Genomic DNA, 21,994 nt, shown 5'->3' on the forward strand with positions numbered 1-21,994 from the left:
AGGTAACTTAATCACACATAGAAGAAAACTCAAGAATATCTGTAGGGCACAGAAGCCACTGCCCAACAAGGTGAAATTTACAAAACTGACCTAGCAATGACAGATGACAGAATTAGCAGACCAGGACAATACAACGATTATACCCATACCCCACGTATATTCAAAGTAGAAGACAGACTGAGCTCACGTGATAGACAAATCATATGCAAAAGATAAAGCTGTGTGGGTAAATAAGAATTAGATCTAGGCCCCAAAGGCAGGTACATACTGTTAAAGGTAGAAACTAATTAAAATGGGAGGTGGATTTACGAATGAAGATATCATTTGAAAGAAAAAAGAATAAAACAAAAAATAGCATCATACCATTGCCTACCATGCTGTAGATTATCGATCAATCTGAAAGTTTTCAAAGGTCCACGTATAAGATTCAGAGACAGGAAGTAACTCAGTTTTAGCTGTTAAGGGTCCCACCAGACCCTTATTGTAAATAGTTTCCATTATTTCTACAGGCAAGCAACAGGAATCAAGTGTCTTAACATGGCTACCGTCCTTTGAGGCGTGGCATTCCCACACACACACTCAACAGGTGTGCCATTTCCACACACACTCAACAGGTGTGACATTCCCCCAACACACTCAACAGGCATGTCATTTCCACACACACTCAAGGTGTGACATTCCCCAACACACTCAACAGGTGTGACATTCCCCCAAAACACTCAACAGGCGTATCATTTCCACACACACTCAACAGGTGTGACATTCCCCCAACACACTCAACAGGCGTGTCATTTCCACACACACTCAACAGGTGTGACATTCCCCCAACACACTCAACAGGCGTGTCATTTCCACACACACTCAACAGGCTTGTCATTTCCACGCACACACTCAACAGTCTTGTCATTGCCACACACACACACTCAACAGACGTGCCATTGCCACACAAACACACTCAACTGCAGGCACCAGGCTCACATGGGGATCATCATGGAGTGGCCTTCATCCCTCTCTTTCTTCAGAACTAGCCCATCAGTATGACCAAGGACTGCCGACTCAAACACACTAACCACCTCGTACTGGATCACTGAAGGACCCTTTACGTTGTTGACTCGTTTCAGTAAAACAAGACCACAGGGCAAGCCATGATTTTATAAAGACAAAGTTAAAGGCATAAAGTAACACCAAAGTTATAAAAGACTCAAAAGTTAGTTCCCCAAACACATAAATCCTACCTTTAATGTTTTGTAGGCGCTGCTCATGGTGGTCACCCGGTGATTGGAGTGATTACCGCCCAACTTACAGAGATGACAAACTGGCCTCCGACATAACTCACAGTACATGTTTATTCTCTCCGTTTCATGTTCTGGGCACATTAAAATCTATTGAGTGCAGAACAAATGTGTAATTAAGGGTCCTCAGAGTTTGCAGGATACTCCAAGTCCCAAAATACAAAGACGTGCTTTACAAAATCACTAAATAAAGCCATTTAAATGAATAAAAGTGTAAAAAAATTTGGTGTATTAGAATTAACTCTTTTTCAAATTGAGGGTTCAAATGATCAATTAAATATGCAGATGTTATTGCCACTGAACTTGGTGGTAAGGTGGTGATAGGTTTCATTCCTATCAGACTTACTCGCTGAATCCAGCCAGAAAGGCCCTCTGGCCACACAGACTGGCCCATCTGAATGACACGACCAATATTTTTGTAAGGTACCATAACAAATAACTGTTGGGACCCAGGGCCTCACCATCCTCATAAGAAATGCGCTACTAAGGGGGCGCTTGGCTGGCTCAGTTGGTAGAGCATGCAACTCGATCTGGGGCTTGTGAGCTTGAATTGCACATGGGGTATAGCGATTACTTAAAATCTTAAAAAAAAAAGAGAGAGCAATCTGCTAACTAAGGAGTCCTGGAACACTTCCTGATACAAGCTTCCAGATGTTTGCTTTTACATATTAAAGATGTATACGTTGACCGAATTTAGAACTGCATGTTTCTTTCTTTTTTTTTTTTTTTTTGGACTGTGTTTTTCTGATTTAAGTTTCTACCTTCTTATTTACTCTATAAACTATCACCATAGGTATGTCTGAAATTGTACATGAAGTAACTGGTTTCACATTTGCAAAAAAGAGGAGATTCCTTTAGACTAGTGTGTCAATGAAATCAAAAAGTTGTCTGTGGCTCCAACAGTTCCGATTTTCAGCAATCACACTGGTTTGTAATATCAAGACACAAAGAAATGTCCAATACGAAAAGTCCTAATCCCAATGTGCAGGACCAGGAGAAAAACAACTGGGAAAAAATTCAAAATTTCCAGCATGTCCAAGTTCCTACATTCTCAAAACCACTACATTTATTTCTTTGTTTTAATTTTAATTCCAGCATAGCTGACACACAATGTTACATTAGTTTTCAAAGCCATTACATTTTAACGAAATGTAAAATCTGGCTTTCTACAAGGAAGGATGGTAAGAGCTCAAAGTTAGACGCAAATATTCCATAAGGGACAAGTTCGCAGAATTTTACTAATATGGCATAACGCTGTAATTTAAGGAAAACAATGTTTTCCTCAATATAACCTAACTCCTACCTCTTCAGTTCTCTCTTACCAATCTTTTATTGTATTTCTAAGGAGAATAAGTCTGCAATTTATACTCCATGTGTTTTAAATTATAAAAACCTAAGTCTAATATAATTCATTTAATCATAGGTTCTTTCATAATGGAATAGTATTAATCAACTTAATTAATCTTCTAAAAGAGGCATTTAAAGCCCCAAGCTGAAGTCATAAATTTTTAAGAGTCTGTGACCTGGCGCATTTAAAATGAGATAAGGAACATAATAGGGGATTAAAAACTCTTTGATAAATCTATTGCCACACTGACCCAGTTTGAAGAAAGAGTCAAAGCTGGAAGCACAGACTGTTTTTGTTCTCATCCACCAGTCCTGCCCTACTGAGAAAGATGTCAGAGGGGAGCCCAGCTGGCTCAGTTAGAAAAGCATGCGATGCATGATCTCACGGTTAATGAGTTCGAACCCCACGGTGAGCATAGAGCTTACAAAAAATATATATATATGTATATACGTAAGAAATAGCAGCTAGTTTCAAAGATAACTTTCGGGATTTTTTTTCCCAAGTAGGCTCCACACCCACCATGGAGCCCAACGTAGGGCTCAAACTCAAGACCCTGAGATCAAGACCTGAGCTGAGCTAAATGGTCAGACATTTAACCAACTGAGTCACCCAGGTGTCCCCCATTTTTCTACTACAAATTAAAGTGACAGCGAAGTTTTATGCTCAAGAATGTAAACAGATTTTCATACTCACGCAAGTTACTGAACTGGAAGGAATAAGAACTTTAATCCAAAGAATCTATTGGGTTTTTTTTCTTTTTAAATCTATCTGAATCAGAAAGCACTATGAATGAGGATATCCAAACATCATTCTGCTTTTCAGTCACAAAGCAGAGCAAACAATAGTGCATAAAGGTCTTCTGAGCATTATTAGAGAGATTACCCAGAATATTTAAGAAACGCAAATTCCACTTCAGATATTATATAAACGTTATATCACAAGCTTCAGAACCTTAGGCTGTACTTACTGTTATGTATCCCTAGCACAAGTTTGGCTAACTAAAAACGTCAGAAAAAAGTTTCCCAGTCAAATCTTTTAGACAACTACGGGTTTATCACATTAAAGCACAAAAGCGTTTGAACTTCACGATCGTTTCGATCTTAGAGAGTACCTCTGAGACAACTCAGCCTGTCCTGTTTGCAGAGGAATCACAACGAATGTTCGTGTGTCATGTTGCATGACACCGTGTATGCATTACACAGCGACCCAGAATAACGCCTTTAGGCTGTGTGGGGTGTGTATCCACATACGAATAACTCCAGATACCAAGGCCTTCATTTCTTGTACGGGTTTTTTTTTTTTTTTTAAATGTTCTCATTTTCTTCTAACAAACTAAACATAGGTTTCTATGTTCATGAACACCATCCAATTAATTAATTAATTTATTAAAAGTAAGCTCTACACACAATGTGGGGCTTGAACTCACAACCCTGAGATCGAGTCACACGCTCAACCGAACGGGCCAGCGCGGGGGGGGGGGGGGGGGGGGGGGGACGGCCCTCTTATGTAGGCTTTTCAAGTTCTTTCCATTCTTGCTGTCAAGCCCCGCACACGTAATAATTCCTTTTGCAATATGACTATTCGAACTCAAATCAAAACTTCCCTTACCTTGGGCCTAAAGTTAGTGGTTGGACCCACATACTCGTGCTGAGCTTTCACTGTACCCCAAGGGTGGTAAATTTTGAAACACTCGTTGCAGTAGCTCGCACTACAGTCCATGCAACTCTTGGTGGACTCCTGGGGTGGTGGCTTACAGAGGTCACACATGATGGCTGTGGCCGCCCTCGCGGCCTGCCGGTACCTCTCGACGATAGTTTCCAAAGTGAAGTTGCGGAACAGACCATTGATTCCTCGTTCTCCCAGATCCACATCGTGCTCACAGCCGGGGCAAGGAAAAGTGGTTGTCCTAGGGGTCAGGGAACCGCGCTTCCAGCCTGTGTAATTGGAAGTCCTTGTTTAGTTATGTCAGTAGGAAAACGAACAGAATGAAGAAGAAAGGAGTGGTGTTTTGCAAAGAGACAGATCTACATAATATAGCTCCCCCTCCATCCACCCCCCAAAATACTACTCAAAGCGGCTCCACGTCTGTATGCTGAAAAGGCTTAATGCTTGTTTTTCCTTGGTATACGAAAGACAAGCCCAATTTATTAAATAGGTCTAAAAAGGAAAGGAAAATCTATAGTAAACCCCACACAACAGCCTTATCAAACCAAACAGATCCATGGACAAAACACAGAATACAATACTACACAGGGTCAGGGTTTTTTTGAATTATATACTTAACATTTATTTTCATTTCTATATATCATATCCACAGTAATTTGGTTTCCATTTAAATGAACACAGCCTTGGCTGATGGATAGGAAATGAGTTCATATGTAAATGACAGGAGTCCCTAACGGGTGCCCCATGGATAGGCTCCAGAAAGATCCAAATAGTTCTGTACACTATTTGAAACTGTAGGCAAATTTTGCATCTATATACCGATGCTTATTTTCTGGTTCAACAATCCATAGCTTTGATCAGATTCTCAAAGGAATATGTGATCACAAAACGGTTAAGAACCACTGCAAAAGAGAGTTTCCCACGGTAGTATTGTTTTATCTGGGTAGGCCAACCAAATCATTAGTTAACTGAGTGCAATCTATCAAAGAGTGAAAAGCTCATCCATAGACCTAGAATCTAGTGACTTTATGAGGGACCAACCATTTAGTATCTTCTTATGACCTGAAAAAAAGAATCATTAAAATTACTTAATTCAGTAAGCCACCAAGTTAACCCAAAAAGTATTACAATTTTCTAATATATACCTAATACAGTGAATGATTATAAATAGCACACTTTTGTTCAATAGTATCCTGATTTTAACAAGAGACCAAGGCGCGACCATCCTTACCCACAGGTTCACGAGAATCTGGGGTTGTCCCTTTAGCCTAAGTGCATGCATATCATATTCCCTGCTCTCATTTAGAAATTGAGAGGACACAGTCTTGGTTGCCCACAAAGTAACTACCTAATTATAAACACAAACTTCTTAACCTAAAGCCTTCCTTTATTCTGCCATGGATCCAGTACCAAAAACGAATGGCTAAACTTGGTATACCACATTTAGAAAAGGTCTTTCAACAGCTATGTTAGTATCGCCTTGGCACATTACCATCATCACTGAAAACACTGTCTTCAAGTAGGTCTGGCCATGGTATCATTAAAGGTAAAATTTCGCTATCAGCCCACAATAGTATTCGTTTGAAGTGATTCTACAGCATGCCAAGTGGTACTGAGTCCCCAAAACTACTTAATGTGAAAACATGCAGTATTTTTAAGATCTTCATTTACCTTTACATTTCTAAACCTATAAAAAAAAAAGCATGACCAAAAACGCTTGCCCCATAAAAATTAGAAAACGCTACATAAAATATATTCTTATAATAATTCTTAAAACATGCAACACAAGTCCAAGACAGTTCACAACACAGCAGGCATATAACGAAATAAGCAGCAAAGCCACTTTTAAGGCACATGCCAATGAAAATTTCATTCAGTGAAAAGACAAGCCAAAGAATTCTGTTAAGTGATAAGAGTGCAGTGGTCAAGTTGAAACAAATGGAAAGTCACATTTAACTGCATGCCTCCCCACATGACCCAGGTGATAGAAATCAAAATGGAGATTGTTAAAAAAAAAAAATGGGTTATTACTGGTTTTATTCACTGAAAGTGGCGATCAGTTTAAGGAACAGGATCAAACCAAATTAAATCATGACAACAAAGTCATGTCATGCTTTAAACTATATACTGGTGACACCCAGATTGTGGCCTTCGTGTTCAGAAATTTCAAATGAGATGTTTTGTCCCTTTTCTGTAAACCTCTTTTATTTTTATAACAAAAATAAGGTGTAAAGCATCACACTAGCCTAATCAGACAAAATATTAAGTCAACATATCTCAGCTGTTTTCCTAAACAGATCTTTAAAAAAGTCTCCCATTTTTCCGTGAATTCCAAAGCATTTATGTTTTATTTCATCTGCCTTGGATTTCCACCATTGTTTTCAAAAACAAACGGTAGAATATATGCTCTGGGCAATAAGGAAACAGAACAGATCTAAGGATATCCTGGGAAGTAAGTCTAGTGAAAAAAAAAAAAAAATCAAGAAAGTGGAACTAAGAATGAAATGTAAGAGAGTTAACTTTTTAATCGCTATAGCTTTGCTGTTTACTAGAGTAACCATTAGTCGAACGTCACTATCTAAATTCAATTTAAAGATTCAGTTCCTTGGTTGCACCAGCCACATTGCAAATTCTCAAGAGCCACATGTGACCGGTGACTCCCATACTCAATAGTGCAGGGTCAAACAAACATGCCCGTGATCACAGAATGTTCCACTGCGTAAGACTCCTCAACAGCATGACATAATGAAAAGGAAAGTTATGATGACTCTGAAAGGTAAAGAAGCAATGCAGGCCAAGCAATGCAATTGTATATGTCAAACTGCATTTATGGGGCCAATAATATATGCGGATTATTTGAATCCTGTCACCTTGCGGAATCAACTCTTTTCCCCCATATCCCTTGACCTCAAAGACAGATTAAACAAGTATAAATCATGAAACAATTTTAAAATGAGGACTCCAGAAAAAAATCTTCCAATTGGTTTGTAGCAAATTTCCCCCCAGAATGAGCTTTCTGGCGTTAAGTTTTGTCATTTAAATATCAAAGAGAAAAATCAAGTTATTTCAAAACCGAGTCAATTCAGAACAGGTTCAAAACCTCTGCGAGCTCCATCCTCTCCCATGTTCTGACTACCAGCTACTTCCCCTGTTACCTCCCAGGCAGGGAGTGGGTATCTCCCTCTATGCTGGACATTCGGGGTCGGGCTTCTAGGTGCTTGACGATGGGCTGATGCCTCTTTTAGCACATTCTGATCATCTCATGCTTATGAGTTACAATTATCTTTTGAGTACTATGAGCATTTTCAACCTGCAAAAGCCTTTTTCTCAACTACTGTCTGAATAAAAAAATTTGGAACAAGCAATGAACTTTTTTAAAGCAAACTGCTCCTACCTTTCCTCCTATTTACTAAATCTCAACACTGAAAATTCTCAGGGACTCACTAAAGCCTGTAAGAGAAAGGATGACATGTGGCTTTTGGAACTATAAAGATCTGTAAATTGAGGCACGCAGAGAGGAAGGTAAGGAAGACAGAAAAGGGATAACATTTCAGGTGTTTATTTTCTCCAATAAAATATAAGGTATCACCAGCATTCCACAAAAAAGTAGCCAATGTTACTTTAAAGGTCAACTGGAGTTAAAAAAAAAAATTCCTTTTAATAAGATAGGGTTGGCCCATCGTTCGCCCAGCCCAGAGTCAAATACTTTGGAAAGCCTAAAAAAGCAGTGTGTGTACATTATTTACCCACAAATGGGTGAGACCTCAGTGTTAAAACTGAAAACACTTTAGACCATTAACTGAGGAAAGACACCGTATGCACAAAACAAGCAAAGATTATATTATTAAGTACAAAAAAATTGCCAATGCTGTTCAGCAAATTTTTTTTCAGCCAATTTTTAAATGCAGAAAAAGTACTGGCTCATTCAACCTCCCCAAGGTAGCAAGATGGCGGTGAATGAGCTTTGTTCCACGACGTAAACGCAGAGGATTTTTAAGGTTATTTAAAAGAAAAAAAGCGCACAACATGGGTATGTCATTTTCTTCAAAAACATCTTGTCACGCAGATGGGCAAAAAGGAAGCATGCGGGATCGGAGCTCCCTTTAAAAACCCCAGATGCCTCGCGTGGAAATTTAGTCCTGTTGACCTTTAAGTCATTCGGCCCAATTTGTCCCCTTTCGAGAAAATTCGCAACACTTGACCACTGATGTTTCAAAACTTTACGATATACAAGGTCATTAAATTTTAGAACTCTCACACTACACTGCCTGAGGCCGCACAAGCAAGAAAGCGTTTTCTACCTCTCCACCCCAAAGATCTCCGCTGTGCCGCTGTGAACAATGAACAGAAAGCTGGATTTAGAATTTAATTTCAAAGAGCAGATTCACAACTTGTTGACAAAAGATAAAGCAGCAACTGTGTCCCGTACACAACACAATTCTTGAGTTAACAGTAAGAAAATGTGCTTTTTCCCCTGGCACACATGGTATTCATGGAACCAGCCTCTAAAAGAGCGTTCATCAAGCTGACCTTGGAGTTCAGAATTACTCCTTGTTGGGACAGCCCTCAAAAGGCCCAAACCCGATCTTGTAGGTTCGCATTTGTAAACAATCGTAGTTCTTGTAACTGCTGAAGACAGAGCAATAGCAAAGCATCTTTTGTTGGGTTTTTTTTTTTTTTACTGATGTGTATCAACACTGTACATAAACATTGCTAAAATGGACTGTATCTTCCCGACAAAAAGAAATACAAAATGTGGGGAAAGCTTGCACATATGTGACCCAAAATGTACAGTAATGTGGCTATTTTTACCTAATTGAATGTGTTACAGTATCGAGAACACAAACCCTACCCGCCTTTCGAGGCACCCTTTTATTGTAAAAATCTGTCAAATCTCCAAGGCAATGATATCCAAATGGGGCCAAGTGAGCCAACAGCGTCGGCCACATCTGCCATTTTCAATTTTCCAGGAGCCAGATTGATGAAAAATAAACAAGTGAAATTAATTTTAATAATACCTGTTATTTATTTAACCCAATATATCCAAAATACCATCCCCTCAAAAATGTAAGAGAGATAAAAACTACTAGAGGTGTTTCATATTTTTTTCATTCTGAGTGTTCGAAATTCGGAGTTGTATTTTATGCTTCCAGCACATTTCAGCTCAGACTAGCACATCTGAAGTGCTCAACAGCCACACGGGGCTAGGGGCTACTGTTCTGGGCAGTCCTGGTCTAATTAAACTAATTTTTAGAATTCTACTCCTCCCACACCAGTTGCTCAGAATAGGATTATCCTTCCCAAGTATGTCTAAATGAGGAAAAATAGAAAAGGAAACCTGCCAGGGGAAAAAAAAGGGGGGGGGGGCGGGGGGGAAACGTTACTTCCCTAGAATTTCTCTTTGAATCTCGCCAAAGAAAAATTAGAGGCAAATGCCTCATAAATGGAGGGTGGCATTATATTTGTAATATAATCACCTCTACTAAGTTAAAACTCCCATCGTGAGGAGGAGGGCAATCCTAAAATCCACATTCATTTGATAAAAGCCTCCAGGAATGATTACTACACTTGGGGCCTTCCCACTCTGAGGGCTTTACTTGTATTTCTTAACTTGCTCTGTATGCTCTTAATGAATGACTGGGTTCTAACTATGAAGCTCTGTACAGTGCAGTCTATATGCTTCTTAAAAAGGAGGGACGGATCTATCTTGTTCACCTCTCTTCAAGCATTTAGCCATGTCCGGCAACCAGCAGGTAAATGAAATATTTGTTGACTGAATGAATGCAAATGAATGCAAGGTATTGAACTTTAGTGTTGGAGAAGATAAAGCAGTTGACATACAACTGACTCGACCTACCACCCAAGGCAGAAATCCCCTCTACAATGTCTGCAAATGGTGGTCCCTCATCCATTGCTTAAAACAAAGACTTCAAATACTGATGGCCCAAATGCTGGATGGGTCATAGTCAAAGATGTGTTTTGGCTACCCTATCCTATGCTGAGCTGGCATGGAGTTTTTTAAATGATTTGAATTAACTGCCAATGTTTAAAAGACAAAAGGTTTTTGTTGGGGGGCAGTAAATCTGACAATCTGGCACCCCCAAAACCCATATGATAATGCACACGTGCCAAGTGCCCAGGGCTGTGGCCTCCTCAGACAAGGCATCCAGTCTAGTCTACAGAACCGTGCACTGCTGTCTCTTAACAGGCGAGGCCTGGAGTCAGCCAGCCGCTGATACCTAGGCTGCTGGTTTCCTTACAGCAGCTGAGGTGATGGGAAAATGAACTCTTTACTGTCTCTATATCAAAGAAGTAAAAGCAAAGAGGTTCCTGTATTTATTATGCCTGGGACCTGCTTCCCTAATGTATCTGGTCCCTGCAGCATCTCAATGTGACCCCACGTTTGAACACTTCCACAGACAGGGAGATGACAGTCTCATCTTTGGAAAGCCTGTCCTGTCGGTTTTCTTTCCTGCTGAGCCTGAAATCTGCATTCCTAGTTCACTCACTGATCTGGAGCCTCTGCTGTGAAGATTCCCAGTTTACCTTCTCTTTCACAAGACAGGCCATCATATTCTGCAGTCTCTCCCTCTCCAAGTTAAATACTCTTTTTTATTTCCCCTAACTGCCCTTTCCACGTTTTCTAACTCCCCGCCCTCTCAGGACATGATCCAACTTGACAGGGTTCTTCCTAAAGGACAGGGAGGAGGGAGGAACTTCTCAGTAATTCTTTTTCTGATCTAGAAGGTGTAAAGTATGGTGCAATGGATCGCTTGTTCTGCGGGGGGGAAAAGGCCACGATTATTGAATAAAAGCCATCATGGCATGCTTTGTAGAAATCTTTTAGCAGAGGTTTGTCATTCAACAACCACTCCATAAATATTTATTAAACATCCACCAAGTACTATCTAGGTGAGCTCCTAAATTATATATTTTTAATTATATATCATTTATATTTCTTAAGAATATTCATCTGTATTTCACTCAAACTCCATATGAATCACATACCAACCAAATGTTAAGATTAGAAGCCCACATAAGATACAGGATTTCATATAATATGTATAGAAGCACAATCTAATTATAGAAATACTAGTACGTAACAAATTCCTTTGAATGGTCTGTGCTAAATATTAATACACAAAAAGTGAATTTCCTTGGTCAATCAGGGGGTCTGTCCCTAACTAGCCAATGAGGATGGATCTACCAACAGAATCTGTTTTCTCTGGTAGGTAATTTCAAGCTATTGAGATCTGTCCCCTCACCCTATCTGCCCCCCCCGCCCCCGCCCCCCGGTGCCAGCTAGTTCCTAGCAGGGAGGGAAACATACAAGTGATGAGCTCACAGTAAGCATGACCCTCTCTGACCTCATACTACTCCCTGCAACCCCAATCACTTAATGCTCCTTTTAAAATATAGTCTTACAATTTTTTATATGTGCAAAATAGCTTCCAAGTAATTCGTGATTACCATTTAAAGAAAAATACGTGTTTTTAAAATAGCGTAATACTGCTCTTAGATCAAAGCCACTCTTACCCACTGTCTGATGGAGCACAAAGATGAGATTCCATATCACAGTGCGGACCAAAAAAGACAGCGTTCGCTAAATGCAAATGAGGGGAAGGAGATTCTCTTCGGCTAAGTTTTTTAAGATTAAAAAATAATTCCTATGCTCCAAGGGGGAGAAATAAACAGAGTGGCCTAAAGGACCAAACGTGAAACCTTCAAGACCAAATTGGGCAGAACTGAAGGCCTGAAGTCTGGTGCTCACAGCCACTCACGTCCTCTCCTCCAAACAAAGCGTGTGCCTAACGTGATATTGAGATATTTCTACCCAAACCTCTGCCTCCCCTTGGTCCTCACTGCTGATGTTGGGCCTGAAATCCCCAGTGGCCCTGTTCCCTGGGATTTCAAATTGATTTTGTTCTACCTTACTCCTGCAGTGGATGTCCGGGAGAAACTAACACCATCCAGCGGGAGCCAATGGCCGTATAATAAAGATACAGCACATGTGCCTGTAACATCTGGATCGACCTCTATCCTTACTACAGAATTCTACCCCTAGTTGGCTGGTATTCAAAATCCTGATTTCAAAAAAAGATTTTAAAATGGCTGAAGAAGATAAAATCCTCAGGAAGGACAAAATGACAGTAAATAATTCATCTAAAAAACCTTCGAGGAAGAGTCATTATGGAGTCTTGTCCCTTAATTTGGCATATTTATTTACATACTACCGTAGACAGAGGATTCCCTAGTTAAGTACTTCCGTGGTCCATCACTTCATCCCTCATATAAAGGACCCCACAGGGTCAGAACACCCCCTAAGACAAAGACGGTTATTAAGAGGTCTGACACAAAGCTGGTGTTCAATATCCAACTTTAAGTGTGTAACAGTTCATTCTGACATTTGAAAAGAGGGAAGGGTGCCTTTACAACTAGTTTTAATTTATTCACCCAGAAAGACCAACCCGCAAAAGGGCACAAATATTTCCCCTCCACAGATTATCGCTGAAACTCCCAGGCCCCGAGCTTCGGTCACATACCTGGTCTGCTAATTCTGTCAATTTTGTCCATGCTAGGGGACGGGAGCCGAAGTCGAGGACTGCTCTGATTGGAGTTGTCCGATCCCACGTCATTGAATGAGTCATCATGGGTCAGTAAGAGCTCTTTTACACACTTATGACAGATACTGTGTTGACAAGGGAGAATCAGCGGGTGGGTGAACAGCTCCTTGCATGCTGGGCAAATGAGCTCTCTTTCGATATTCTTAATCGTAACCTTGAGGAAAAGAAATCAGAATCAAAAGCTGTTAGTGGGTAAATATATTTTTTTAACTTTATTTTATTATGTTATGTTAATCACCATACATTACATCATTAGTTTTTGATGTAGTGTTCCATGATTCATCATTTGCGTGTAACACCTGGTGCTCCATTCAATACGTGGCCTCCTTAATACCCATCACCGGGCTAACCCATCCCCCACCCCCTCCCTCTAGAACACTCAGTGTGTTTCTCAGAGTCCATAGTCTCTCATGGTTAGTGGGTAAATATATTAATGTGCTTATACCTCTTGGATGAGTACGTGTGTAAATTTACCATGCCAAAAGGAATTAAGAAACAGTGTATAATCTGAAATTCCTTTCTGGCAATGAAATTCCCGTACCATCGCCCCCCACTCCAACACCCACAGCCTAGAACTGAACGGACACAAGACATGGAAAACACTGAAGTCGGAGAAAAATCAGCACAAGATATGAGGGGACCGTAATATTCCATCAATTATGAAATTATTCAAATCATCATGAATTCACTGATTTAGGACGTCTGAGAAATCCTAAAAGTAGATGACTTCAATAAAAGACATCACACTAAGAATGAGACCATGTTCCTCCTGAGCACACTAACTCTTACAGCCAGAAAAGGGCTGGCAAAAACTGGGTTAGCCAGCATGTTCGTGGAAGGCTCCTTGAAATCTATTTACAAGCTGAATCATCAGCAATTTTCTACATTAAAATGTGACCAATTTTCATATGCTGCAACTGTAACGTAGCTAAAATGCTTGAGGTTCTCTTGCTGCCTAGCAAAGTGGTTATCTTAAAAGCACTTGATGAATATTGAAAGGGTGGAGAGGACTAGAAAGCACCATTGTAAGCGCTCTCAGTACTACAGGCTTGCATTATTTTCCATGAGAAACATTCAGTCTCTTATCACAACCAAAAAGGTTTGATGACCTCATACTCATTTTCCCATCCTTTCCATATGTAGTTTTTCCCCCCAAACTGCAGGTGCTATGAATCTATATTCAGCCTTCTTGTAGCTTTACGGTCCTCTTAACCTTGTACAATCATTTCAATTACTGGAGCTCCACAGAAAATTAGAACTGAATTAATTCACCTGTTTTAATTAAATAAAAATGTATGCTCTTCTATTCCCCCTACAGGGACGCTAAGTGCTTTAATAACCCCCGACAAAAGCACTACATCCAACTGGCTTTATCACTGTCCATGGTCTTTGATGTGTTTCTTGCTGCATCATTCAATAAATATTTCATAGAAGCCCACATCCTCTCAGGATTTTATTAAATTTGGAAGATCGCCACACTTCACAATTCAGGGCAAAGAAAATAGAATATTCACATCCCATCTCATTTCACAAAGAATTTGACACCTAATTCAAAGGAAAATACTGTTCCGAATGTCCAAAATAGATCCAAAGAAAAATATTGTTCTGAAGGTCCAAGATAGATTCCCATTTGATGGAAGGTTTGCTTCCCAGCGGAAGATCTCAAATTATTTCCATCTTTCTGGTACATAAAAAGGAGGACATAAGCTTTTTAAGCACGGCAGATATAAAGGAATTCTTACCCGAAAGAAAAATGAGTTTTCCTTTTAGAGCCACTGAGGGAAACAACCTGAATTAAGAGAAAGGTTGAAGTGGCGGCTCCCACAATTAAGCTGTCCCAAATCAATGGGGTTCGACGGGAAACTAACAAGTCGGAAAGAACTGCAGATCAGACCCTTTCAAACAAAAACACTTGTACCCCGACAGCTGCCAGGGCCAGCCCGCCTCCAGCGCGCGAGCTGGCGAAGCCGGGGAGGAGCCTCGCCCGGGCTGGGCCGCGCCCGCGGGGGTCCGAGAGGAGCCCGAGCGCCGGCCCCACAGCGCTCCGGCACAAAGGGACGGCCGGACACGCGCGGGGCACGCGCGCCCCGAGCCGCGACGGGCACCCGACTCCCCGAGGCGAATGAATTCTACAGCCCGGACCCCATGAAAGAGCCCCGCCCGGACTCCCCAAGGTGCTCAGGTGGGCGATCGCCGCACTCGATCGGCGCCCTCTCGCGGGCCCAGGTGACCCGGGGTCCAACCCTCCGAGGGGCAGAAAGGGGGCGCCCCGGATTGCGGAACCCGGGGCGCGGAAGGCGAAGAGGAAGCGGGGCCACCACACGTCCGCCCTCGCTTCTCGGGAGGAGAGGCTCCCTCCGGCTCAGGGAGGAGGAGAGAGAGAGAGAGCCGGGGGGGGGGGGGAGCCGCCATGGAAACGTGAGGCAGAGGCCCCTGTCGCCCACTCACCAGCGAGTCGGAACCATCCCCTTCCATGGTAGCCTTCTGCCAGGTGTCATCAACGGCAGGGTCCAAACAGGCAGACGGACGGCCAGGGCAGGGTCTGGTGGGCGGGTCCCTGCGGCGGCCGTGGGAGCCTGGGTTCGGAGCCGGAAGGCGAGCTGGTCAGCCGGACCCGGCCAGCGGACCGACGCGACGAGGAGCGGAGAGCCGAGCTGCGCTCCCTGCGACGGCCCCGGAATCCCGCCCCGCGGCCAGCTGCGGCGGCGGCTCCTGCGGACTGCGGCTGGGCGGGCGGCCGCGCGGAGACCCGGGCGCAGACGCCGTGGAGGGGCGGGGCCGGGGCGGGGCGGGGCGGCGCCGTCGCCCGGGCAACAGCGCCCACCGCACAAAGGGGGCGGGGCGGCAGCCGGCGGCCGGGCGGGGCGGCGGCGCGCGCCGGGGTCCGGGCTCTCGCCGCCGCCGCCGCCGCCGCCGCCTGGCTCCCGGCCGCTCGCCCCCTCCCGGGCGGCCGCCGCCGTCGCCGCCCGCCGCGGTGGGAAGCCTCGTTGGGGCGGAAGCGAGGGGGCAGGGGAGGTGGAGGGCGGTGCCGGGGCGGTGCCGGGGTGGAGCGGTGGGCGGGGCTGCGGCTGACTGCAGCTCTGGCGGCCGGCCCGGCGCGGCCCCTCTGCCCTTCAGTTTGCTTTCCCTGCGCTTTGGTGAAGCGCGGTGCGAGGCCTCGTCACCTCCAGGCCCCATTTCCTGACTCGAGACGGCCGGCGGGGGCGGGGGCGGGCCCGGGCCGCCTTCCCGGAGCCGTCGCACCGAGCGCTGCAGAGCCGCGCGCTCAGGGGAGGCGATGACCGCCGCGAGACGCCGCTCTCCCCACCCCTTCCCGGGCCGGGGGGTTCCCCTAGTGGGTCCCGATCTCCGCCCGGCTCTTCCTCCTTCTCTTCCAGCCCAGTTCGTCGGGTGAACTTCACATCCCCGATTGGTCGCCAACCACTCGTATTCGACTTCTGCTTCGACACCCCAGGGCGCGGCGCCGTCACACACGACACGTTCTCGCCAAATGGCGCGGGCTTGGGGTCCCGAGCCGGCGACGCGGGAGCACCGCCCCCTCCCCAGCCCGGACAGCCGCCCTGCGGTGCCCCCTTGGGGACGGAGGGCGCGGGGCAAACGGGCGCCGCGGGTCCTGGGCTGCTCCCGCGACACCCGCGCACCCACGCGGCGCTTGGCCGGCTCAGGGACCGGCTGCGGCAGATCCCCCTGCCACGGCTCCCAAACGCCTTTCTCGTGTCTCGCTTCACCGCGAACCGAAAACAACCTGGGATGGTTGGAAGCCCTATTAGGGGATCAGGCCACTGCCTTCCGGGCTGGCTGACTCCATCCTTCCGTAGAGACAGAGAAAACGGGAGCTCTAAACAGCTGCGTGAAGGGACCCCAGCTGCAGCAGAGGAATCCCGTTCAGGTTGTGCAATTATGCGCACTTTTATTTTCCATCTGGGGGGACGTCTGTCGCTGTGAAAAGTTCCCACCGTCTTCCTGCAGCAGGGTCAGCAGTGGTAGCCTCTTCTCCAAGCCGGCGGTTAAATAATGGTGTAGCGGTGTGGACTTCAGAGCAGCAAGGGAGTAGCAATCGTCTTTAATGGCAAGCCCTCAGTTTACAGATGAGGTGGAGAGAGGGTGAGCGCGTGAGCGCCTTGCCGAGCAGTGACTGGACTATTCTGACCCGGATTAATGCCGGCTCTGCGGCCCCACGTGCTGGAGCTGAGGCTGCTTCCTTCCACAGGTTCTGAAACATCCTAATCTGGAGGGAAATGAGGAAGATAACAAATGCCTGCATAATTTGGTTACCTGTATCGCGTAGGGCACCATGTTCCCATAGAGTTTTTTTAAAAGACTCAGCCATGAAAAAGCATTATATATCAGTGTTTGCTTTTAATACTGGCCTGTGGGTGAAATTATCCCCCTCTGGCTGTAATCTCACATCAGCCCACCTGAATAGCGCTTTGGTCCAAAACTAACTAGTTAACTGAGTAAGAGAGATTAGAAGGTTTCATTAACATGAGCTAAAGATTAAACTCGTACAGACAATATTTGGCTGAAAATAAATTTGAAAGCCCTCCTTCCATTATGCAAATCAGACTTCAATGAGATAGCATTTTCCACCTGATTCTCAAGGTTCAAAAATTATCTTAACTCACTTGGCCAGAATGTGGGGAACTAGGCCCATTCAAGCTTTTTTGTGACACTGTAGCTTGGTACAGCTTATTGGAAGGGAATTTTTGTAAATCCTATCAATTTTAAATGCATATACCTTTGACCAAGCAATTCCACTTCTAAGAATTTTCCTACTTCAAGACTTGCATGGGGGCGCCTGGGTGGCTCAGTCGTTGAGCTGCTGCCTTTGGCTCGGGTCGTGGTCCCGGGGTCCTGGGATCGAGCCCCGCGTCTGGCTCCCTGCTCAGTGGGAAACCTGCTTCTCCCTCTCCCACTCCCCCTGCTTGTGTTCCTTCTCCCGCTGTCTCTCTGTCAAATAAATAAATAAAATCTTTAAAAAAAAAAGACTTGCATGTGTGCACAAAAACGTATACAAAGATCTTGTTGGGACCTTATTTATAGAAACTATCATCCATGATGTACAACAATAGCATGGACTACTGTGGAGCAGTTAAAATGAATGTACTAAAAAAAAAAAAGTGAATGTACTGATGAGCAGGATTTCTAAAACATCTTGTTAAAGAAGTAAAAAGCCATTGGATTCTTTATGTTGCCACTTTGGCCAAAAAAAATGAGACAAGCGTAAAAGCTTATATAGGCAAATAAGTAAATAAAATAAGTCTCTGACATAAAAGCACAAAAAATAGCAACAAGATTGTAGAGAAGGGGATGGAATCAGGTGTGGAAGACACTTTTCACTCACATTGTATTGCACTGTTTGCACTTGATATGTGCATGTTTTACTTCTGGAAACTTTTTAATGCAATTTACATAATTAATCCATAAACGTTTTAATCCATATTCATTTAAACTATTAACCCATGAAGTTTTAAGAACAAAAGGGGGGAGGGCTGTATTGGTAGGAAGATTTAAAAAAAAAAAAAAGGTTTAGGTTTGTTTGTTTTTTTAATCTTCCTCTCTGCTTCCCCTGTACCTCTGATCAGCCTTCAAATTCTCCTGTTCCTTCTCAGATCCTATCCTTTCTCATCCTTACAGCTAATTGCCCTGCCCACCCTGAGCCTCCTTGGCTCCCTGTACCTGGATTACAATAACAGCCTATCAATTAGGTATTTACAGATGACTTTCCATATGGGTATCGCTGTCCCTATAGCTCCATTTGTGACAGGGGCAGAGTAAGCTAAGGTCCTAGACTACAAGGAGCTTAGTGTGGGACTGTAACAGGGAGGGCTATATGTGCATGTGAATGGATGTATTTGCATGTTGGCGTGTTGGGGGGGCAAGGGACAGGAGAGGTGGTGAACTTGCAATAATACAAAATGAGTCTAGTGCAGTACGGAGGGCCTGGAATGCCACGCTTCTTTTCTGTAGACTTCAGGAAGCTTCTGAAGGCTTTTAAGTGGGAATGACGTGAGCAATCTGTATTGTTGGGTTTTTTTCAATCATTATTTTCCCAATTTACATTGCACGTACTATCCCTTGGTACCTACCCCTTCCTAGTTTGGAGTATCCTAGCACCTCTGCTTCCAAGACTTTCTTTTAAAATACAGGTCAAGAGGGCGCCTGGGTGGCTCAGTTGGTTAAGCGACTGCCTTCGGCTCAGGTCATGATCCCGGAGTCCCGGGATCAAGTCCCACATCGGGCTCCCGGCTCAGCGGGGAGCCTGCTTCTCCCTCTGACCCTCTCCCTCTCATGCTGTTTCTCTCTCTCTCTCTCTCAAATAAATAAATTAAAAAAAATAAAAAATAAAATACAGGTCAAGAGGCACCTAGGTGGCTCAGTCATTAAGCGTCTGCCTTCGGCTCAGGTCATGGTCCCAGGATCCTGGGATCGAGCCCCGCATAGGGCTCCCTGCTCCACGGGGAGCCTGCTTCTCCCTCTCCCTCTCCCCCTGCTTGTGTTCCCTCTCTCGCTGTGTCTCTCTGTCAAATAAAATCTTAAAAAAAAAAAATATGGGTCAAGGTCCAACGCAAAGAAGCCTTACTCCACACCTATCACCGCCCCCAGCAAGTCCACAGACCTTCAGCACTCTTGCCTACATTATCTCATGCAGTGTTGCTTAATTGCTCTTCCATCACAGAGGCATGAGCTGTCTTCTCTAATTTCGTCAAGTCCAAAAGGTCAGGGAAGAATGTTGTCAATTTCCCCCTACTTCAACTGCCAACAACCACCACACCCCCAACACACACATACACACACACACACACACACAAACACTCTCTCTCTCTCTCTCTCTCTCCCCCCCATTCAGGTTTGGTAAAGGAGCAGCTCAGTAAGTGTTCATTACCTGACATTTAAAATGTAAACCTGTTACCCTTTAGGCTATCCACTACTCACTAAACTGACCTGGTCTCTTTCCATACTGACTCCTAATACCCAGCAAGAGATTAAGTTCCTGGCAGAGTCAGCTCCTCAGAACCATGGCGCATATTTCAGTCTGTGCTGAGCGACACTATGACTCTTAATCTGTTTGGTCTGAAATCAAACAGCCAGGGTACCATTCTGTTAGTATGTCCTCAACAAGAAGTCGCAATGGTTGGTTAAGCGACAGACTGCCTTCGGCTCAGGTCATGATCCTGGAGTCCCGGGATCGAGTCCCACATCGGGCTCCCTGCTCAGCGGGGAGTCTGCTTCTCCCTCTGACGCTCCTCCCTCTCGTGCTCTCTATCTCTCATTCTCTCTCTCTCTCTCTCAAATAAATAAATAAATAATAAAATCTTTAAAAAAAAAGTCGCAACGCGGGGATGTGGCCACATACTCTTACACGTTGCCCCCTGCTGGGGACCCTAGGCATTGGACAACCTGGGGACAAAATGAAGAGAGCCCCTGGACTTAGGGGAAACAAGGTAGCCGGTGAGGAAATAAATCACGGCGTTTCCCAGTAGATTGGCACATGCGCTGTCTACACTGCTGGGCATCAGCAGGTTACAGGTGAAGGACAATGAATGGCAGTTATCAGTTATTGACCCAAGCCTCTGAGAGGCCAAGCTTACCTGTCATAAAGTGTTTCTATGGGAACAACCTCAGGGGAGAGGAGTCCAGCGAGGCCGGAAGTTCAGATGTCCATTGCCTGGCCAAATCCTACTCATCTTTCAAGCTGCAGATCTAGAGCCTCCTTGGTCTCGTTTTCATTGATCAGCTCCCCTGACTCTTAGAGTCTTTCCACTCAGTTGAACACGATTACATACTCTCATTTCGTACATGAATGTTTGATGTCTTGTAAGCCTTATCTTCCCAGCCATTGAAGCTTCTGTTTGTTTGTTTAAGAGAAAATCCAATAGACATTTACTTACTAAATAGTAGCACCAGACCAGTTATTTGAAATCTGATGAGACGAACGCAGTACTGCTCTGGTAGACATTTTTCCATTAACTGGCAATGTGTACCGGCTGCATCACTGGTGGGCAAAGGGGTCCCTTGTCCAACTTGAGGGGAACCACATTGGCAATATTTAGAAGTTATAAGCAGGTCCCCTTTGACTACATGTTATTCCTACACTTCGGATTGCTAGGTTTAGCAAAAACACAGGGCAGCCAGATAAGTTTGAATTTCAGACACATAATTTTTTTAGTATAAGTATGCCCCATACCTACACCCCAATGTTTATAGCAGCAATGTCTACCATAGCCAAACTATGGAAAGAGCCTAGATGTCCACTGACAGATGAATGGATAAAGAAGATGTGGTATATATATACAATGGAATATTACTCAGCCATCAAAAAAAAAAAATGAAATCTTGCCAATTGCAATGATGTGGATGGAACTAGAGGGTATTATGCTAAGTGAAATAAGTCAATCAGAGAAAGACATGTAGCATATGGTTTCACTGATATGTGGAATTTAAGAAACAAAACAGGAGCATGGGGAAGGGAGGGAAAAATAAAAAAAGACAAAATCAGAGAGGGAGAGAAACCAAGAGAGACAATTAACCATAGGAAACAAACTGAGGGTTGCTGGAGGGGAGGCAGGTGGGGTGATGGACATTAAGGAGGGCACTTGATGGGATGAGCCCTGGGTGTTATATGCAACTGATGAATCACTAAACTCTCCCTCTGAAACTCATAATACACTCTATGTTAATTAATTGAATTTAAATAAAATTAAATTTAAAAAGTATACCCCATATATTGCAAGGGACCTACTTATAGTAAAACAATTATGTGTTGCTTATCTGAAATTCAAATGTAATTCTACATCCTGTATTTTATCCGGCAACTCCCTATGTCCTCTTGTTAATAATCACAGTTTGGATAGAGGTGTCTCAACACCCAACACTTGTCACAGCAGCTAGATGTAATAGCTTTCACGTATTGAGGACCTACTATGTGCCAATAACAGTATGAGGAACTTTGCATAAAATATTCATTTAATCCTAGCAATAACCCTGTGAGTAGGTATGATTCCCTTCAAAGGGGCCATGTGACAACGACAAAGGCTCTTCACCTCCACCCAGAGATTAAAATA

The 21,994-nt window shown here is 44.0% G+C and overlaps 1 protein-coding gene across 1 annotated transcript in view; it reads right to left on the reverse strand.

Annotated features, from left to right (window-relative positions):
- Positions 1 to 15,636, reverse strand: part of TRIM36 (tripartite motif containing 36) — a 32,999-nt gene extending 17,363 nt beyond the window's left edge. Inside the window, exons 1-4 of the mRNA XM_028093035.2 lie at positions 15,378 to 15,636; positions 12,849 to 13,083; positions 4,249 to 4,574; positions 1,236 to 1,382 (exon numbers count right to left, since the gene is read on the reverse strand). Of these exons, the coding sequence (XP_027948836.2) occupies positions 1,236 to 1,382; positions 4,249 to 4,574; positions 12,849 to 13,083; positions 15,378 to 15,404 (735 nt within the window). The 5' untranslated portion in view covers positions 15,405 to 15,636. The remainder of the gene's footprint in view (positions 1 to 1,235; positions 1,383 to 4,248; positions 4,575 to 12,848; positions 13,084 to 15,377) is intronic.
- Positions 15,637 to 21,994: the final 6,358 nt, after the last annotated feature.

This window comes from Eumetopias jubatus, unplaced genomic scaffold, assembly GCF_037043125.1.
Source record: "Eumetopias jubatus isolate StellerSeaLion01/CBP00866 unplaced genomic scaffold, mEumJub1_p1.0 scaffold_5, whole genome shotgun sequence".
NCBI classification, from domain to species: Eukaryota; Metazoa; Chordata; class Mammalia; order Carnivora; family Otariidae; genus Eumetopias; species Eumetopias jubatus.